Here is a 15,940-nt window from a genome sequence, read left to right on the forward strand (position 1 = left end):
TTTCCAGTTGATTACCTTGTGCTTTCCACATAAACTACAATTTCACACACAAAAGGTCATTGTGCCCTCTCTTGACAAAGTTTATACCACCTATATCTTTCTCATGTCTAACTGACTCATAGGATGCTCAATGACAGCAGTGATAACTACCACAGGGAGACCACAGTTCACTAGTCCTGGGGCCAGAAAGCCCGGGGGCCTGCTGCTCTCACTGGCTTACTGTGTGGCATGGGCCTTTTCATAAAATATATCAAATGCCTCAGTTTCCTCATCTGAAATAAATGACAACAAAAAATGTATCTCATAAAATTGGTAGATTCCTCCTCGAATAAATTGATTATTTATATATTTCTCCTTGAATAATTTTATCTTAAAATAAAACATTTTTTTAATTGTCATATTTTGTGAAATCCAGTATTCATTCATCCTTTTAATCTATTACTAGTTGTGGGACCAATAGATTTTGGAGGAGATGAGAAGCATGAAGATTGTCTATATTTAATCAATAATTTCCTGACAATTAAAGTTCAATACAGAAATAGGGTGCTATTAACTGTGAAATAAATTGGATATGTCCTTATACTTTCAGATGGCACATTGACTAGGCACGGTAATGAATTCAAGCAATGGTTTATTATTTTCTGAGTTCATTTGAATATATGGGTTTTGAACTTTATCAAATATTGTTTTATAAAATGTGAAAATAAAAATGCTCTGATTTTTTTCTTATCATTGTTGACTTTATTCACTCTCTTAATTAATACCTATGTATCTCTCATGCTTATTATTCCCCTATGGACTTTGAGTACTATCACCCTCCACTCAGTACTCTAGCTTCTATTTCAGCAGATATTGTTCCATTTGACCTGGAGAAAGTCTGATTCCACCTGAGGCCCATATCCCCCAGGCACCTCTCCGGAAGCCAATCCACTCCAGACTCCAGAGGCCTCATCTCCGACACCTGTGGACACCTGATGAAAACAGTCTCTCCTTGATATATGGTACAATAGCTTTTCTCCATCACTGGGTTTGCATATTACATCAGCTGGTTTTTTCTGGTAATCAAGAAAGACATTGGAAATGGTGGTTTTTCATTGTTTTTGCAGAAAGTGAGTACAAATTTGAGAAACTACATGTCCTTTCATCAAGGTGTTACTCTTATTGTACTTCTTAGAATTTTACTCACTAAGGAAACTGTATAAGCTCCTTCAGCTGTCATGAGGTTTATGTAATGAATTATTTCAACTTCTTCATGATAAAAAAACATGGAGAGATGTTTGATTAAAGTGATTTGATCATCCCATTAGTTTTATGCTTTATGATTTTTTTCAATGATATGCCCATGCCATATACCAGGAACAACCTGGCTAAGATTTTGCCTTTCCAGAGGTCATTGGAATTCTGAATAAGTTGGAGAGGAGTCTAATATCCTGAAATTACTCTATAGCATAGAGGTGCTCTACGAAATCAGTGCATCCATGCTATTTTGACCTTATGCAGTCTTGGTGAACACATTGAGCTGAAGTGAGAACCCTTTTACTCTCTCACTCCGTGTGTCCTCATGTCTATTGGGAAGTCCCTCCTCAACCTCAACACTGTCCTGTCACCAACGAGAGGGAGTATCCGGGTGTATTTATCCAAGGTGCGGGAACAGGGTTGTAAATTCATTTTTGTTCCTAACATGGAGAGAATTCCACAAGGCTGTCCTTTTGTTCCTTGAATGATGTACGGATTTAAAATACACAGGATCAGAAGCAAGAAACTTTTATAAATATTTAATAAATGCTTTACTGTTAAAAACAATGCTTTTAAAATTCTCAAATTATATCTAACAATTGATGATGTATGTATATGTGTGGAAGGGAATTCTGTCTTTTGTATGTGTTAACCACCAGCCATTTGTTAAACAAATGTGTCAACCAATTTGCCTATTTCAAATAAGATATATTGTATATGTGTGTATTAATATTTCATAATGATAATGCATTTATGTGTATACACCTATAAATTCATCTTCTATGCTCTTAATTCTAAATTGCCTGCAATTAAAATATTGATTTAATAAGTTTTTAGTAAAAAATAAGCAGTAATTATATATAAATTATATACCTTTTCCTTTTCGAAGGATGAAAATGTGACCATAAGAGAGAAGAAATCAGGATATTTATTTTCTCACCCTCTAGACAATAGATTATGAGGAATCTGCCACATGGCAGTTGTGTAGAATTTTACATCTGCTGCAAGAAAGTTAACCTGGAGGATGTGTATTCTATTGCTGATTCATCTTGAAAGGGTTTTGTGAGTGTGTGTGAGTGTGAGTGTGTGAGTCTGAGTGTATGTGTGTGTGTATTTGTTTTGATTTAAGGAGAAGCTACAAGTCTTGACTGTGTAGTTGGCACTTTTTTAATAAAAAGCAATAAATAAGCATTTTATTACTTGTTTCCCTAAATTCTGTGAACACTAAAAAGAAAACCCAAAAGTTCAGTTAAAACATTATTATACATAACAAAATATGCAGAAATTAATAATAAATAATTCAACACACAACTGAGTCCCAAATAAATTCTTTTATTAAATATTTATATTTTCTTAGATTCTTAGGTTTTAATATGTGGGATATCTTATTGGATCCATAATGCCAAAGAAAACAGTTTTGCCTCTCATCACTGAATTCTGTAAGTAATTTAAAAGGCCGAATCTAATTCATAATACACAAAAGGATTCCAATTGCTTCTTTACATGAATATACACAATATCAATAGTAATCTTTCAAATCTGGAAAGAGGGAATATACCAAATGATTAATAACCAGTATTTAATTTCATCATGTTAATATTTTTGTGTTTGCCCTAAGGTTTAAACATTAAAATATTTCAGATATAGTTGATGCTCAATTTTTATTCCACTTTATTCTCTTTTCTCTCTTCTTCTATACCATGTCGATTAATGGGTACACTGTATTAATTCTTTAACAGATTTATACAACTCTTATATATGTATATATACATAAAAATATACTGTAGTCTTCTGAATGTTTAAATTGACATGATTGGGAACACTTTCTATGTAATAGCTTGCCGCCTCCTTATTTTGTGCAAAAATATATTAAGATTTCCCTTATTGATGTATGCAGAGCTGTCACGTTTTATTTCATTGCTACAGAGTGTTCCATTCTGGCATTAAACAGGGTATATTATCCGGTATGACAGAAATGGGAATTTAGAGTTCGAACATGATAGAACAGACATTCTTAAATATGCCATTTAAAAAGTGAGTACGTATTTGTTATAAGTAGCATTGCTGCTTGAAACTTGCACATCTTAATTGTGGTAAATATTGCCCAACGACACTCCACAGCACGTAGACTGCTTACACAGAGAACAGCAGCAAAGGAGCATTTCATCCCTTCACGTCTTTATTAAGCCTTTATGGTAAGGTTTACGTGCATTATATTTGCTAAGGCAATGAGCAGAAAAAGAGCCTCTTATTCAGGTTTTAATGTGCATTTTCATAATGAGAACTTTCGGGCATATTTTTGAAGTAGTAATTAGGCATTAATTTTTCTCTTTACGAACTGCTTGTGCAGACACTTTGCCCATATTTTTCTTTTATGTTAATTTCTTCTCATAGTTACGGTTTTTTTGTTGTTGTTCGGGAATGGATACCGCTGCTTTCTCATTTACATTGCAAATATTTATTGCTCATTATTTGACTTTGTGTGAGGGTACGATTCTTTTTAAAAATTTGTTTTAATGATACAATGAAGTGTTTCATACTGACTGTATTATTTATAACCTATTGAAAGAAGATTATCTTCAAAATGTATCCTAAAAAAGGGCTTCTACCTTTCCTGTAAATAATGATAACATTCATTCACGTTTGTCTAATCACAAAGGATAGTATTCATTTATGTGCTTTATTTATCACTAATGGAATGAGATAATGAAACAATGCTGATTAAAAGGGATAATCACTAAGCTTATTTTAAATTGACTTTAAAGTTGGCTATAATAGGAAACAACTTATTAAATTGTGGGTTACAATACTTTAGAGTCATGTAGAGTGAATCTAACATGCAAATGACTGTGACGCAGACAAGCATGTATGTTTTAAACATGCAGACAGCACCACTGAGAAAAAGCAAAGATATGATGATCATCAATTAATATATAGAAAAAGTCCATGAAGTTTTGTTGGCCAAAATTATTACCCATTAAAGTAGATTAGTAGAATGCAGAGGTTAGTGACACTGATCCTGGAGATGGACTACCTTGATTTGAGTGCTGGCCCAGGATCTGGCTCTTTGAGTGGTCTTGGGCAAGCTACTTGACCTTGCTTTGTCTTAGTTTCACCTTCTGTAGAATGGAAATAATAGTAACACATTTTACTCCATTGTGCCATTGTGAATATTAGTTGAGTTAATGTATTTACTCTGCAGATAACAGATGTGGCACAGAGAGGAAGCTACACAACGATTGTGGTGTTTTTATTGCACTAATGTCATTTCTTACGCATTCACACAAAGCAAACTTCCCTCTTTTCCATATGAGAACTACTCACAATGGGTTTTAAAATTGTATTCCATATTCATTCTATAACATAAACAATAAATCCCCCCTTTAAAGTGGCATACCACCAAAGTTATTCAAGAAAAAGCTAAAGAGAGCTGACTCCTCCCACGACTTGCAACCATTATAATTCCAAGCTTTGTATTAAAAATATATCCAGAAATTGTATAGAAGGAAAATTGTTGGTTTTATCTCACAAATTCTTATTTAGTAGATTTTCCTTGGGACCTGAAAATCTGTATCTATAACAACCACCCTATTTGATGAAAAAGTCTTGATCCCATGTTTTGAGCAGTACTTCACAGCAAATATGTAATTCTAATCAAAAGCTCTGGAAATTTACTTACTTAACTATTAAAGTCTTAGACATACCTCACTCAGAATCTTCTTATATGAAAAATTCATCTACCATCACTCCATTTGCTTAAGCAATGTAGAAGATATTGACTACTTCAATTAGAGGAATATTATTTTTATAACGTATTAATACAACATTGTGTTCATTTTTATTTACCTCATTTTTAATCTTTTCATATTTTTCCGCTAACAATCAGGACATAGATTTACCTGCCCAATGGACAATCTCACAGAAGTGACAGAATTCCTCCTCATGGGGTTTTCTGATGTCTGGGAGCAACAGATGCTACTTGCTGGACTGTTTCTGCTGATTTATCTGGCAGCTCTGGTGGGGAACCTTCTCATCATCATGCTCATTACTCTTGATCAGTATCTTCACACGCCCATGTACTTCTTCCTAAGGAACCTCTCCTTGTTGGATTTGTGCTACATCTCAGTCACCGTGCCTAAATCAGTCCACAGCTCTCTGACCCACAGCAGCTCCATCTCTTATCTTGGCTGTGTGGCTTAAGTCTACTTTTTCTCTGCTTTTGCATCTGCTGAACTGGCCTTTCTCACTGTCATGTCCTATGACCGCTATGTTGCCATTTGCCACCACCTCCAATATGGAGCCACTGTGACATCAGGAAAATGCCACCAGATGGCAGTCATTGCCTGGCTAAGTTGTTTTTCTTATGCAGCAGTCCACACTGGGAACATGTTTTGGGAGCCCATTTCAAGATCCAACATGATCCACCAGTTCTTCTGTGACATCCCTCACATGTTGGCCCTGGTTTCCTGTGAAGTTTTCTTTGTTGAGTTTGTGACCCTAGCTCTGAGCTCCAGCTTGGTGCTGATATGCTTTGTTCTTATAATCACCTCCTATATCCGGATCTTCTCAACAGTGCTCAGAATCCCTTCAGGAGAGAGCCGAGCAAAAGCCTTCGCCACCTGCTCCCCACAGCTGACTGTCATCATCCTCTTCCTCACCACAGGGCTTTTTGCTGCCTTAGGGTCAATTACCAAAACTTCTTCCATTCGAGATTTGATGATTGGTATGGCATATACAGTTTTGCCTCCCTTCCTGAATCCCATGATATACAGTCTTAGAAACAAGGAGATCAAACCCGCTGTCTGGAGACTGTTTGGGAAGATAAATCCTCTGCAAAAGTAGAACACCTGGTCTCTGCTAATGGGAGGTCTGTAACCAAAGGCCAGGAGATCCAAATACTTTATGACAGACAAATAATATTGAAAAAAACTGTTGAATGGCAGAATGAAATGTTTCCTGCTCTGGATTTAGAAAGAAATGCAAATGTTCCTGCAAAAAATAAAAACCTATTGATAGGAAATATTCCAAAGTTGTGTAACTACAACCTTCCGTGGTGATCCATTCCTTCTCGTCCCATTTATCTTCCAACTCATTTAAATACCTTACACTGAACCTGTAGCCCTACACTAACGTTACTGTGCATTTGTTGGAAGGGGACGCACATTTATTTTTAGTATCTAATTTACCTACTCAGGAATGAGAAGATAAAGCAAGCAAAGTAGTTACAGAGGACAGGAGTTAATGTTGTTACTCTATAAATCATTCCGGAAATTGAGCCAAGTTTCATCAACACCCCTTTTTGGCATCTATTTAAATCACCATGTTTAACTTTTGAAATGCTGTAATAGTAACAATAAAAACAAATAAGTGTATAATATCTGCTTTACATCAGACCGTGGTCTAAATACTTTATATATCTATATTTGTGGTAACTCAATACTCACAATGACACAATGATGTTGGCTCTGTTTATTTCATTTGGGTTTTGTAGACAAGAAAACTGAGTTAGAACTCAAGAACTTGCCCAAGTTCACACAGCTAAAAGTGTCTGAAACAATTATTGGTTCCAGACAGTTTGATTAGAGAATATAGAATGTTTTCCACAATTTTATACTATCTTAATATCTGTAATGAAAAATTAATGTTCTTATACTAATTTATATTTCTGGAGTACATGTACTTTTTACGTGTGTTGTTAGATTCTAGATTATTATTGCTAGCATCATATTTAGAATAATAGTACTTACTATGTATGAAAGGGTATCAAAGGGTGTCATTTTTGCTGCCATTCTTACCTTCTTTTTTAACAAAGCTATTTCAGATTCCTAGGATAATTTTCCAAGTTCTATACATTTCTTAGTCTTTAACATTAAATAATTATCTCTATTCCCCAAATATTTGATAGGTGATGCCTGGGCATAGAGGCTATGTTTGAAATTTTAATGAAATTTTCCATTTCCTTTAGAATAGTTGGTTTATTCATTTTTTCATAAAATTTTAAATTTTGAAAATTGTTATTTTCGTAGAAAATGACCCTTTTTTTCTGAATTTATAAATGTATTAGTATGTGAATTTACACCCATGATTTCACTAATTCTTTAAAATTACATGTTCCTGAATAATTCATTGATTACACTTTCTAAATGTTTGGCGTTTTATGTTGTTTTATTTTACCTTCATGGTAATAATATTTTTACAGTTCTTATGTATTTACTTTCTAACTAATCTGTAGTGCAATTCATTTTGTTTGGTGTACAGTCCTGTGAGTTTTGACAAATGTATGGAGCCGTGTAGTCATCTTCACCATCCAGACACAAAATGCTTGTATCCCCCCACTGCACATTGCCTCCTGATACCAATTATAGACAGTATCTCCTCTAACTCCAGCCCGTGGCCAATTCTGACTTGCTATCTCTCCTTACAGTTGACCTTTCACACAATGTTATCCAAACTGAATTAAAGGGTATGTAGCTTTTGAGTCTGGCACTTTCCCTTAGCAAAATGGATTGGAGATATACTCAGATTGAATCATATATCAACACTTTGTTCCTTATTATTGCTGAGAATCTTTCGTTGAACATGTTACTTCTATGTTTATTTATTCATTCACCAGTTGTTTCCAGTTTTTAGTATCTATAAACATAGCTGATATAATCATTCATGTACAGGTTTTTAAGTAAATGTAAGTTTTCATTTCTTTTGGGAAAAAATGTATGAGTAAAATTGTTGAGACTTTGAAGTGCGTGTTCAACTTTCTAAGAAATGGACTAACTGCTTTCCAAAGAGTAACACTGTTTCTGACCAGCAAAGTATGTCAGTTGAGTGTCTCCACAGTCTTCTCAGCGTTTGGTATAACAGTTTTTTTATTTTTCTGTTTTATTAATTGACTATGTGTGTATTAATATCTCATTTAGTTTTAACTTATTTTCCAAATGTCTAATGATATAGTTAATCTTTTCCTGTGTTTATTTGTTATATTTATGTGTGCTTTGTGAAACGTCTGTTCAAATATTTTGCTCATTTTTAATTAAAATGTTATTACTGAGTTTTGAGAGTTCTTCCAATAGTATGATTAAAAGCCATCTGTAAGATCTATGATTTTCAAATATATATCCTTAGTCCATAGCTTGATTTTCACATACTGTTTTGCAGAGCAAACATTTCTAACTTTAATGAAGTTCAATTTAGCAAAATTTTCTGATATGGATTATGATTGAATGACTTTTGTTTTTGCTGAGGAAGACTGGCCCTGAGCTAACATCCATGCCCGTCTTCCTCCACTTTAGACGCGGGACACCTACCACAGCATGGGTTTTGCCAAGTGATGCCATGTCTGCACCTGGGATCCAAACCAGCGAACCCTGGGCTGCCGAGAAGCGGAACTTTCAAACTTAACCACTGTGCCACTGGGCTGGCCCTAATGACATTTTTAAGACTCTACAAACCCAAAGTCACAAAGATCCTATTTTTTAAGCAGAATTATAATGTTAGGCTTTACATGTAGGTTTATGATCTAATCTGCATTCATTTTTCAATAGAATATGAGGTATGTCTCTGGGTTCCTTTTGTTGTTTGTTTGCATATGGATGTCCAATTTTTAGCAACTCTTTCCAATGAATTACCTCTTTGTAACTTTGTAAAAATATCTATTAAACTTATTTGTGTGAGTCTATTTCTTGACTCTCTATTCTGTTTCATTTATCTATCTGCTCATCAATTGCCTAATCCCACACTTTATTTCTGTCCTTTTATAATAAATATTGAAATTAGGTAGTGTGAACTCTCAGTCTTGATTCTACTTTTACAAAATTATAATTTTATCTTGTTGCATAAATTTTAAAATCATTTTGAATAGGATCAAATTTTAGAATCAAGTCTACAGCTGTTCTTCTATTCATTATTTTCTGCTCCCTTTGCCTTTGTTTCTTTTAAAACCTCCCACAAAGAAAACATCAAATAATTTACCCAATAAATGTTTCTCCCTATAGTTTGCCTTTTACAAAATTTTATCGAAATGGAATTATATGGTACATAGACTTTTGAGTCTGGCACTCTTTTGAGCAAAATGGATTTGAGATTCATCTATGTTGAACTGCATATTAGGTCCATGGAGTCAAAAGAGGCAATGATCTGTTATTCTAGTATAATGTAACAGTCGCTGAAATGCTATTATATGCATATGAGGAAAATATAAAATATAAATACTCTTTATTTAGAACTACAATTTTCAGTAATCAAATTTGTTTTAAAATATATAACAATTTCAACTTCATTTAATAGTTTTAAAATAAGTATATAAAATGAAGAAAACACAGAAATGCATCAAAAACAGAGACAAAAGAAGTGCAGTGAAAACAAGATGTTAATTTATGCCAACTAATGTTTATTATACATAATCATAATGCACAATTTCTTGTTTTTGAACATAAAAGTGTACTGTTCTGAAGTAAATTTGTTAGAAATTATTGCCAAAATAAAATCAAGTGGCTTAGGAATGAGAATCTAAACTGCCCATCCCCACACTCAGTGTGGACATGAAGAACTGAAAGCATCTCTGACTGTCTTCATTAGCAGGGTTTTGTTATTCTTCTGATTTCAGTACTATGACTTTATTCTTCCAGGAGTCTCCTGTCCAGACCACCGGTTTTATTACATTATGGAAATTTCCCAAAAGATCTATCAACTCTTCAATTGGAAACATTCACACTGTTTACCCCTAACATTCTTTCACTCTGTTTCTTCAAAATCTTCACCTTGCTATTTCCACAACTCTGGGACAGTTGCATGGTGGTCTTTACCCAATCCTGATCAAGGCCCCCAGCCCAGCTTTGAAAGATTCACCTAAAGTCAAAATTAGAAACCTCATGTTAACCAAGAAGATTCTGCCAAAGCTTGGCAAGGTGGAGTACTCTGTTGCTGTGGTAAGCAATGAACAACAAAGTTTTGTCTTATCAACAAGTTGCTCTGGTGATATTTGGGGAACTAGTTTTTGATGACAGTTACAGTAAGTTGGAACAGCACAGATGGAAATTGAGGTCACTCAAGTCAGAAATTCCCACCCAGGAAGCTGCAGCACATTGAAATGCCCTGGAGGAATTCTGATTAAGATGCATGTAGAAGTAAAATATATGCTACCATATAAAAAATAAGGAAATTGAAAATGAAGCTTAGTTATAGTGATATTTTAAAAATAAAATAAAAGTGTTAATTTAAAATTGACGGTTGAAATTTCTAAGCTAACTACAAAAAAGATACTCAATGGTATAACAACAACACCAAACTAAAAGGAGGAAAAGGAAATAATAAAAAAGCAAATGTATTACTTCAAGAGAAGTCAGTAAACCACACAAGAACAAAAATAGCACAAATAGAAAACAAATCACAGAATGGTAGAAAATACTGATACAACTCTGTCAGTAATTAGACTACTTATAAAAGAAATAAACTCTTCAGTTAAAATCAAAGATTATTGGAGTGTCCAGAAACACAAGATCAAGCATGTACTTTTTACAATAAACCCGATTTATATATAAAACCAAGGTTGATGCGAAGGTAAGAGAATTAAAAATAATATCAGAAAGAAAACTCATGTTACTCTATTATCAGATAAAGTATTACTAGAGATGAAAAGGGCCACTTTAGGTTGAAAAGAGGATGTAATTTAATATGAGGATATAGTAATTTTCAATTCCTATGCCTTTAATTGCATAATTCAAAGTGTAAAAAGAATGAAATTGGCAAAATTAGAAGAAAAAAGTCAAATCCATAAACATAGATGGAGATATTTACACTCCTCTCTCAGTAACAGATTGAACAAGCAAATATAAACTTCGTAAAGATTGTGATTAAACTGCTCTGTTAAAAAGTTAAAATAATTGATATTTCTAGCACAGCACATAGCACGTTTTTTATCAACTACACATAGAACAATTATAAACTCAATATTTAGCCAGAACAATATGTAAATACTCAACAAATTCCAAAGCATCTGAATTATGCAAGATATGCTGTCCCAAATACATGGTAGCAAACCAAAAGTCCAAAATGAGGTATAACTAAAAATTTCCCAGAAGTATAGAAATTATGTAGCACACTTTAAGAATAAGAATTGGGCCAAAGGAATAAGAAATAAAATTGATAAAGTATTTTAAACTAAATTATAATTAAATATAACTGTACCCAAATTTATGGGATGCTGCTAAAATAGTGCAGAGAAAGATTTACAGCTTTAAAAGTATATGTTGAAGGAGAAAAATATTTGAAAAGGAATGATCCAAGTGACATCCCAAGAAGATATAAGAAGAGCAAAGTAACTCCAAGACATAGAAGAGAGTAAATAACTAAATAAAAGGAAAAATTAATAAAACAATGCAGATGCATAGCAGAAACAGATCTAAAGATTGGTTCTTTAAATATTTAACAATGTTAATAGCCCATAGCAAAGTTGATGAAGAAAAAAGGAGAGAAAACACAAGTTACCAACACCAGGAAGTAAAAAGTGGACATTACTAAAGCAAAGCATGTTGACAGTGGTTAATAATAATGTATTTTATACTTGAAATTTGCTAGGAGTAGGTCTCAAGTGTTCCCAGCACAAAGAAAAGAGTAACTGTGAGGTGATGGATATGTTAATTAGCTAGATTTTGGTAAATAATTTCACACTGCATACATATATCAAAACATAACATTGTAGAGTCAGCCCTGATAACCTAGTGGCCAAAGTGTGACATGCTCTGCTTTGGCAGCCCCACTTCATTTCCAGTTGTGGAACCACACCACTCATCTGTCAGTAGCCATGCTGTGGTGGTGGCTCTCACAGAACTAGACGGACCTACCACTATGCACTGGGGCTTTGGGGAGGGAAAAAAGGAGGAAGTTTGCCAACAGATGTTAGCTCAGGGCGATCTTTCCCAGCAAAACAAAAACAGAAACATAATAGTGTACTACCTAAATATATAGAATTTTTGTGTGCCAATTATACCTCAGTAAAGTTGGGGTAAAAAGGCAAACATGCGAAAATCAATCATATTTCTAAATATTAGTAGTGTACAATTTGAAAGCAATTATATACATGTATGAATATTTATGTATATTTATAATTTCATGTAATTTATAGGAGCTTCAAAGGATAAAATTCTTCAGCATAAACCTAACAAAATGTGTGCAGGACCTGTGTGTTGAAAATAGAACACGTTAATGAAAGATGTTAATGAAATCCAAGTAAATATGGAGATAATTATGTTCATGGATTGGAAGGACCAACCTAGTAAATATTCCAATTTCAAAAATTGATCTATATATCGAAAATGATTCCAATTGAAACCTCAGCATGTTGGGTAAATATAGACAAGCTGTTTCTAGGGAAATTTACAGAATGGGAGAAGATATTTGCAAGTCAAATAACTGACAATGTGTTAATATTCAAAATAAATACAAATTTATACAACTCAATAGTAAAAAAAATTGACTAATACGTGTGAAGACGAACAGACATTTTTCTAAAGCGGACACCAATATGGCCTACAGGCACATGAAAAGGAGCTTGACATCACTAATCACTAGGGAAATAAAAATCAAAACCACAGTAAGATATCAATTCACACCTGTTAGAATGCCTACCATCAAATAGACAAGAGATAACAAGTGTTGGTGAGACAAGAGATAACAAAGAATGGTGGGAATGTAAATTGGTACAGACACTATGGAAAATATTATGGAGATTCATCAAAAACATAAAAATAGAATTACCACATGATCCTACAATCTCACTTCTGAGTATATATCCAAAGGAAATGAAAACAGGATCTCAGAGACATATCTACAATCTCACATTCATTGCAACATTATTCCCAATAGCCAAGATAGGGAGGCAAGGTAAGTGTCTGTCAACAAATGAATGGATAAAGAAAATGTGAAATTTTATTTAGCCATGAGAAGAAAGGAAATTCTTCCATTTATGACAACATGGATGAATATTGTGGGCATTATGCTCAGTGAAATATGTCAGATAGAGTAAGGTAAATACTGTATATCATTATATGATGTTGTTCCACTTTTGTCCTCTCTATTGCATTGTTTCCAATGAGAACTCTGTTGTATCTTTACCTTTGTTTCTCTGTACATAATGTTATTTTCCCTAAGATTGCTTTCATGATTTCCTCCTTAACATAGATTTTGAGGAATTTTATTTGGTAAACTTTGATGTAGCTTTCTCGATGTTCCTTGTTATTGAGGATTATTGAGCTTCTTGGATTTGTGGCTTTATAGTGCTTTTTTAAACTTTGAAAATAATTGACCATATAACCTCAAATATTTATGGAAGGCTACACTAAATTTTCTTTCTTGGATACCTTAATTACACGTATTGATCACTGTTTTCACAGGCCCCTCCAACTCACTAGTGCTCTGTCCATTTTAAATTCTGTTTTCTTTCTGAGTCTCATTTTGGATATTTTCTATTGCTGCATCTTCAAGTTCAGTCATCTTTGTCACCTGCAATGTCTAGTCTCTCATTAACACAATCTCATGTAATGTTTTATTTTCAGAAGTTTCATTTGGGTTCTTTATACCCTTCATATCTCCACTTAATGTTTTGAACATATGAAAAATAATTAATACAACTGTTTTTGATTTCTTCCCTTCTAACTGTAGCTGATTTCTTACCTTCTAACTTCTATTTTAGGTTGTTTATTATTGATTGATTTCTCTGCTTGTTGTCTGTTGAATTTTCCTGCTTGGTCATCATTAGTTGGATGCCAGACACTGTTAATTTTACTTTTTAGTTTTGTTCTGTTGCATTCCTATAAATGTATCCAAGCACTGTTTCAATCCACAGTTTAGTTACTTGGGATCACTTTATTGCTTTAAGATCTTCCTTTAAGACTCATGGGCAAGACTGGAACAGTGTTTCTCCTGAGGCAGATCTCTTCTGAACACTCTACTCATAGTTTTCTGAATTATGAGGTATTTGGTTCTAATTGTTAGGTACAGGCACGGTTCCCAGCCCTCTGGGAGCACCTGACCCTGTTCCCTCTAATCCTAGATTGCACTTTTTTGGGCCATGGCAGTTTCCTCCCGTGCATGTGCAGAACAGTGCTCCGCTGAAAACTTCAGGGTGATCTTTTGCAGACTTTCAGGTTTCTTTCTCTGTAGACTACTACTATTTTGGATTTTATCCTGAAAATTATAGCCAACTTGGTCTCCCCAGAATGCCATTTCCATCTCCCCAGCTCATGCTTTCAGTGGACTCCCCCATGGTTCCACTTCCCTGTGCCACAGGCTGCAGAGCTGCTCGAGACAGTGAGCTCAGTGGGCTGTGGGGTTTACGTCACCTGATTATGTCTCGCAGGGATCTCTGTCCTTCATTGCACATTATTCAGTGTCTTGACATTTTTAAAAAATATACTTTGACTGAAGTTTCCTGATTGTTTCCTTCCTTCTCAGGAAGGAGAGTATGCTAGAAAAGAGCTAATATGTCTACTAGTGAACCTCATATGTTGCTATTTATGCCCTTGTGTTATCCTTTCCCCTCAAGTGGGCCCTGGACTTAGTGATCTACTCACAACAAATAGAATACATGATCAATGATGAAATGTCACTTGTAAGATTAAGCCTTAAAAAGAATATGGTTCCTTCCTTGTGTGCCTTGTCGTGCACTTCTCTCAACTCTCATATGCTGGTCCTGACAAAACCCTGCTGCCATGAAGTGAAGCAGCCCTGTGTACAGTGCCAGGTAGCAAGGTCCTGGCACCTGACAGCAACCATGTGAGCGAGCTCAGATGCAATACCCTCGTGCTTCTCCGTTAGAGGCTTTAGGTAAGAATGGAGCTGACAGCTTGATTGGTAGGAGTGGTAAAAGCATTCTTTCTTATCTGGTTCCTAATATTAAAGGGAAATTTAGTCTTTTACCATTAAATATAAATGTTGCTGATAGATTTTTTATATGTGCACTCAGTTGACTTTAAAATATTCTCCATTATTCATATTCTACTGAGACTTTTTACAACGAAACTACGTTGAATTTTGCCAAGTTATTTTTCTGCACTGATTGGTATAGTCATTTTATTTCTCTTCCTTAGTTTATGAATTTCACTGGATTACACTGTTTGGTTTTCAATTATTAAATCAGCCTTGCACCCATGGAATAAACTCGACTGAATCAAAATTTATTCTTCAGATAAATTGCTAACATCTAGTTGCAAAATTTTGTTTGTTTATTTGTGTGTTTTTAACAGGTTTAGCTAAACCCTGGGTCTCTTTCTCTTTTTTTCTTTGCTGAGAAAAATTTGCCCTGAGCTAACATCTGTTGCCAGTCTTCATCTCTCTTTTTCTTCCCTCCCCAAAGCCCCAGTACATAGTTGTGTATTCCAGTATTCTAGTTGTAAGTCCTAGTTCTTCTATGTGAGCCAATGCCATGGCATAACAACTGACAGATGAGTCATGTGGTTCTGCACCTGGAACCAAACCTGGGCTGCTGAAGCGGAACGCACTGAACTTTAACTGCGAGGCCATCAGGGCTGGCTCTATTTACAAAAATTTTTATTGAGATTTTTTGCCTTTATAGTTATGAGGTGTCTAGGTCTGTATATCGGAGTAATACCAGCTTTATGCAATTAGTTGCACCCTAGTCGCTCCTCTATTTTCTGAAGGACGTTGTATAGAGTTGGTGTTCATTATTCTTTAAATATTGGTACAAATCTCCAAG

General features: G+C 34.5%; 1 protein-coding gene across 1 annotated transcript; it reads left to right on the forward strand.

The window, feature by feature from the left end:
• The first annotated feature begins 5,142 nt into the window (after window positions 1-5,142).
• On the forward strand, window positions 5,143-6,078 carry OR14I1 (olfactory receptor family 14 subfamily I member 1). The gene is given in 1 exon segment (NM_001391216.1): window positions 5,143-6,078. A coding segment is annotated over 1 exon segment (936 nt).
• The last annotated feature ends 9,862 nt before the right edge of the window (window positions 6,079-15,940 follow it).

Source organism: Equus caballus, chromosome 15, assembly GCF_041296265.1.
Source record: "Equus caballus isolate H_3958 breed thoroughbred chromosome 15, TB-T2T, whole genome shotgun sequence".
Lineage (NCBI taxonomy): Eukaryota > Metazoa > Chordata > Mammalia > Perissodactyla > Equidae > Equus > Equus caballus.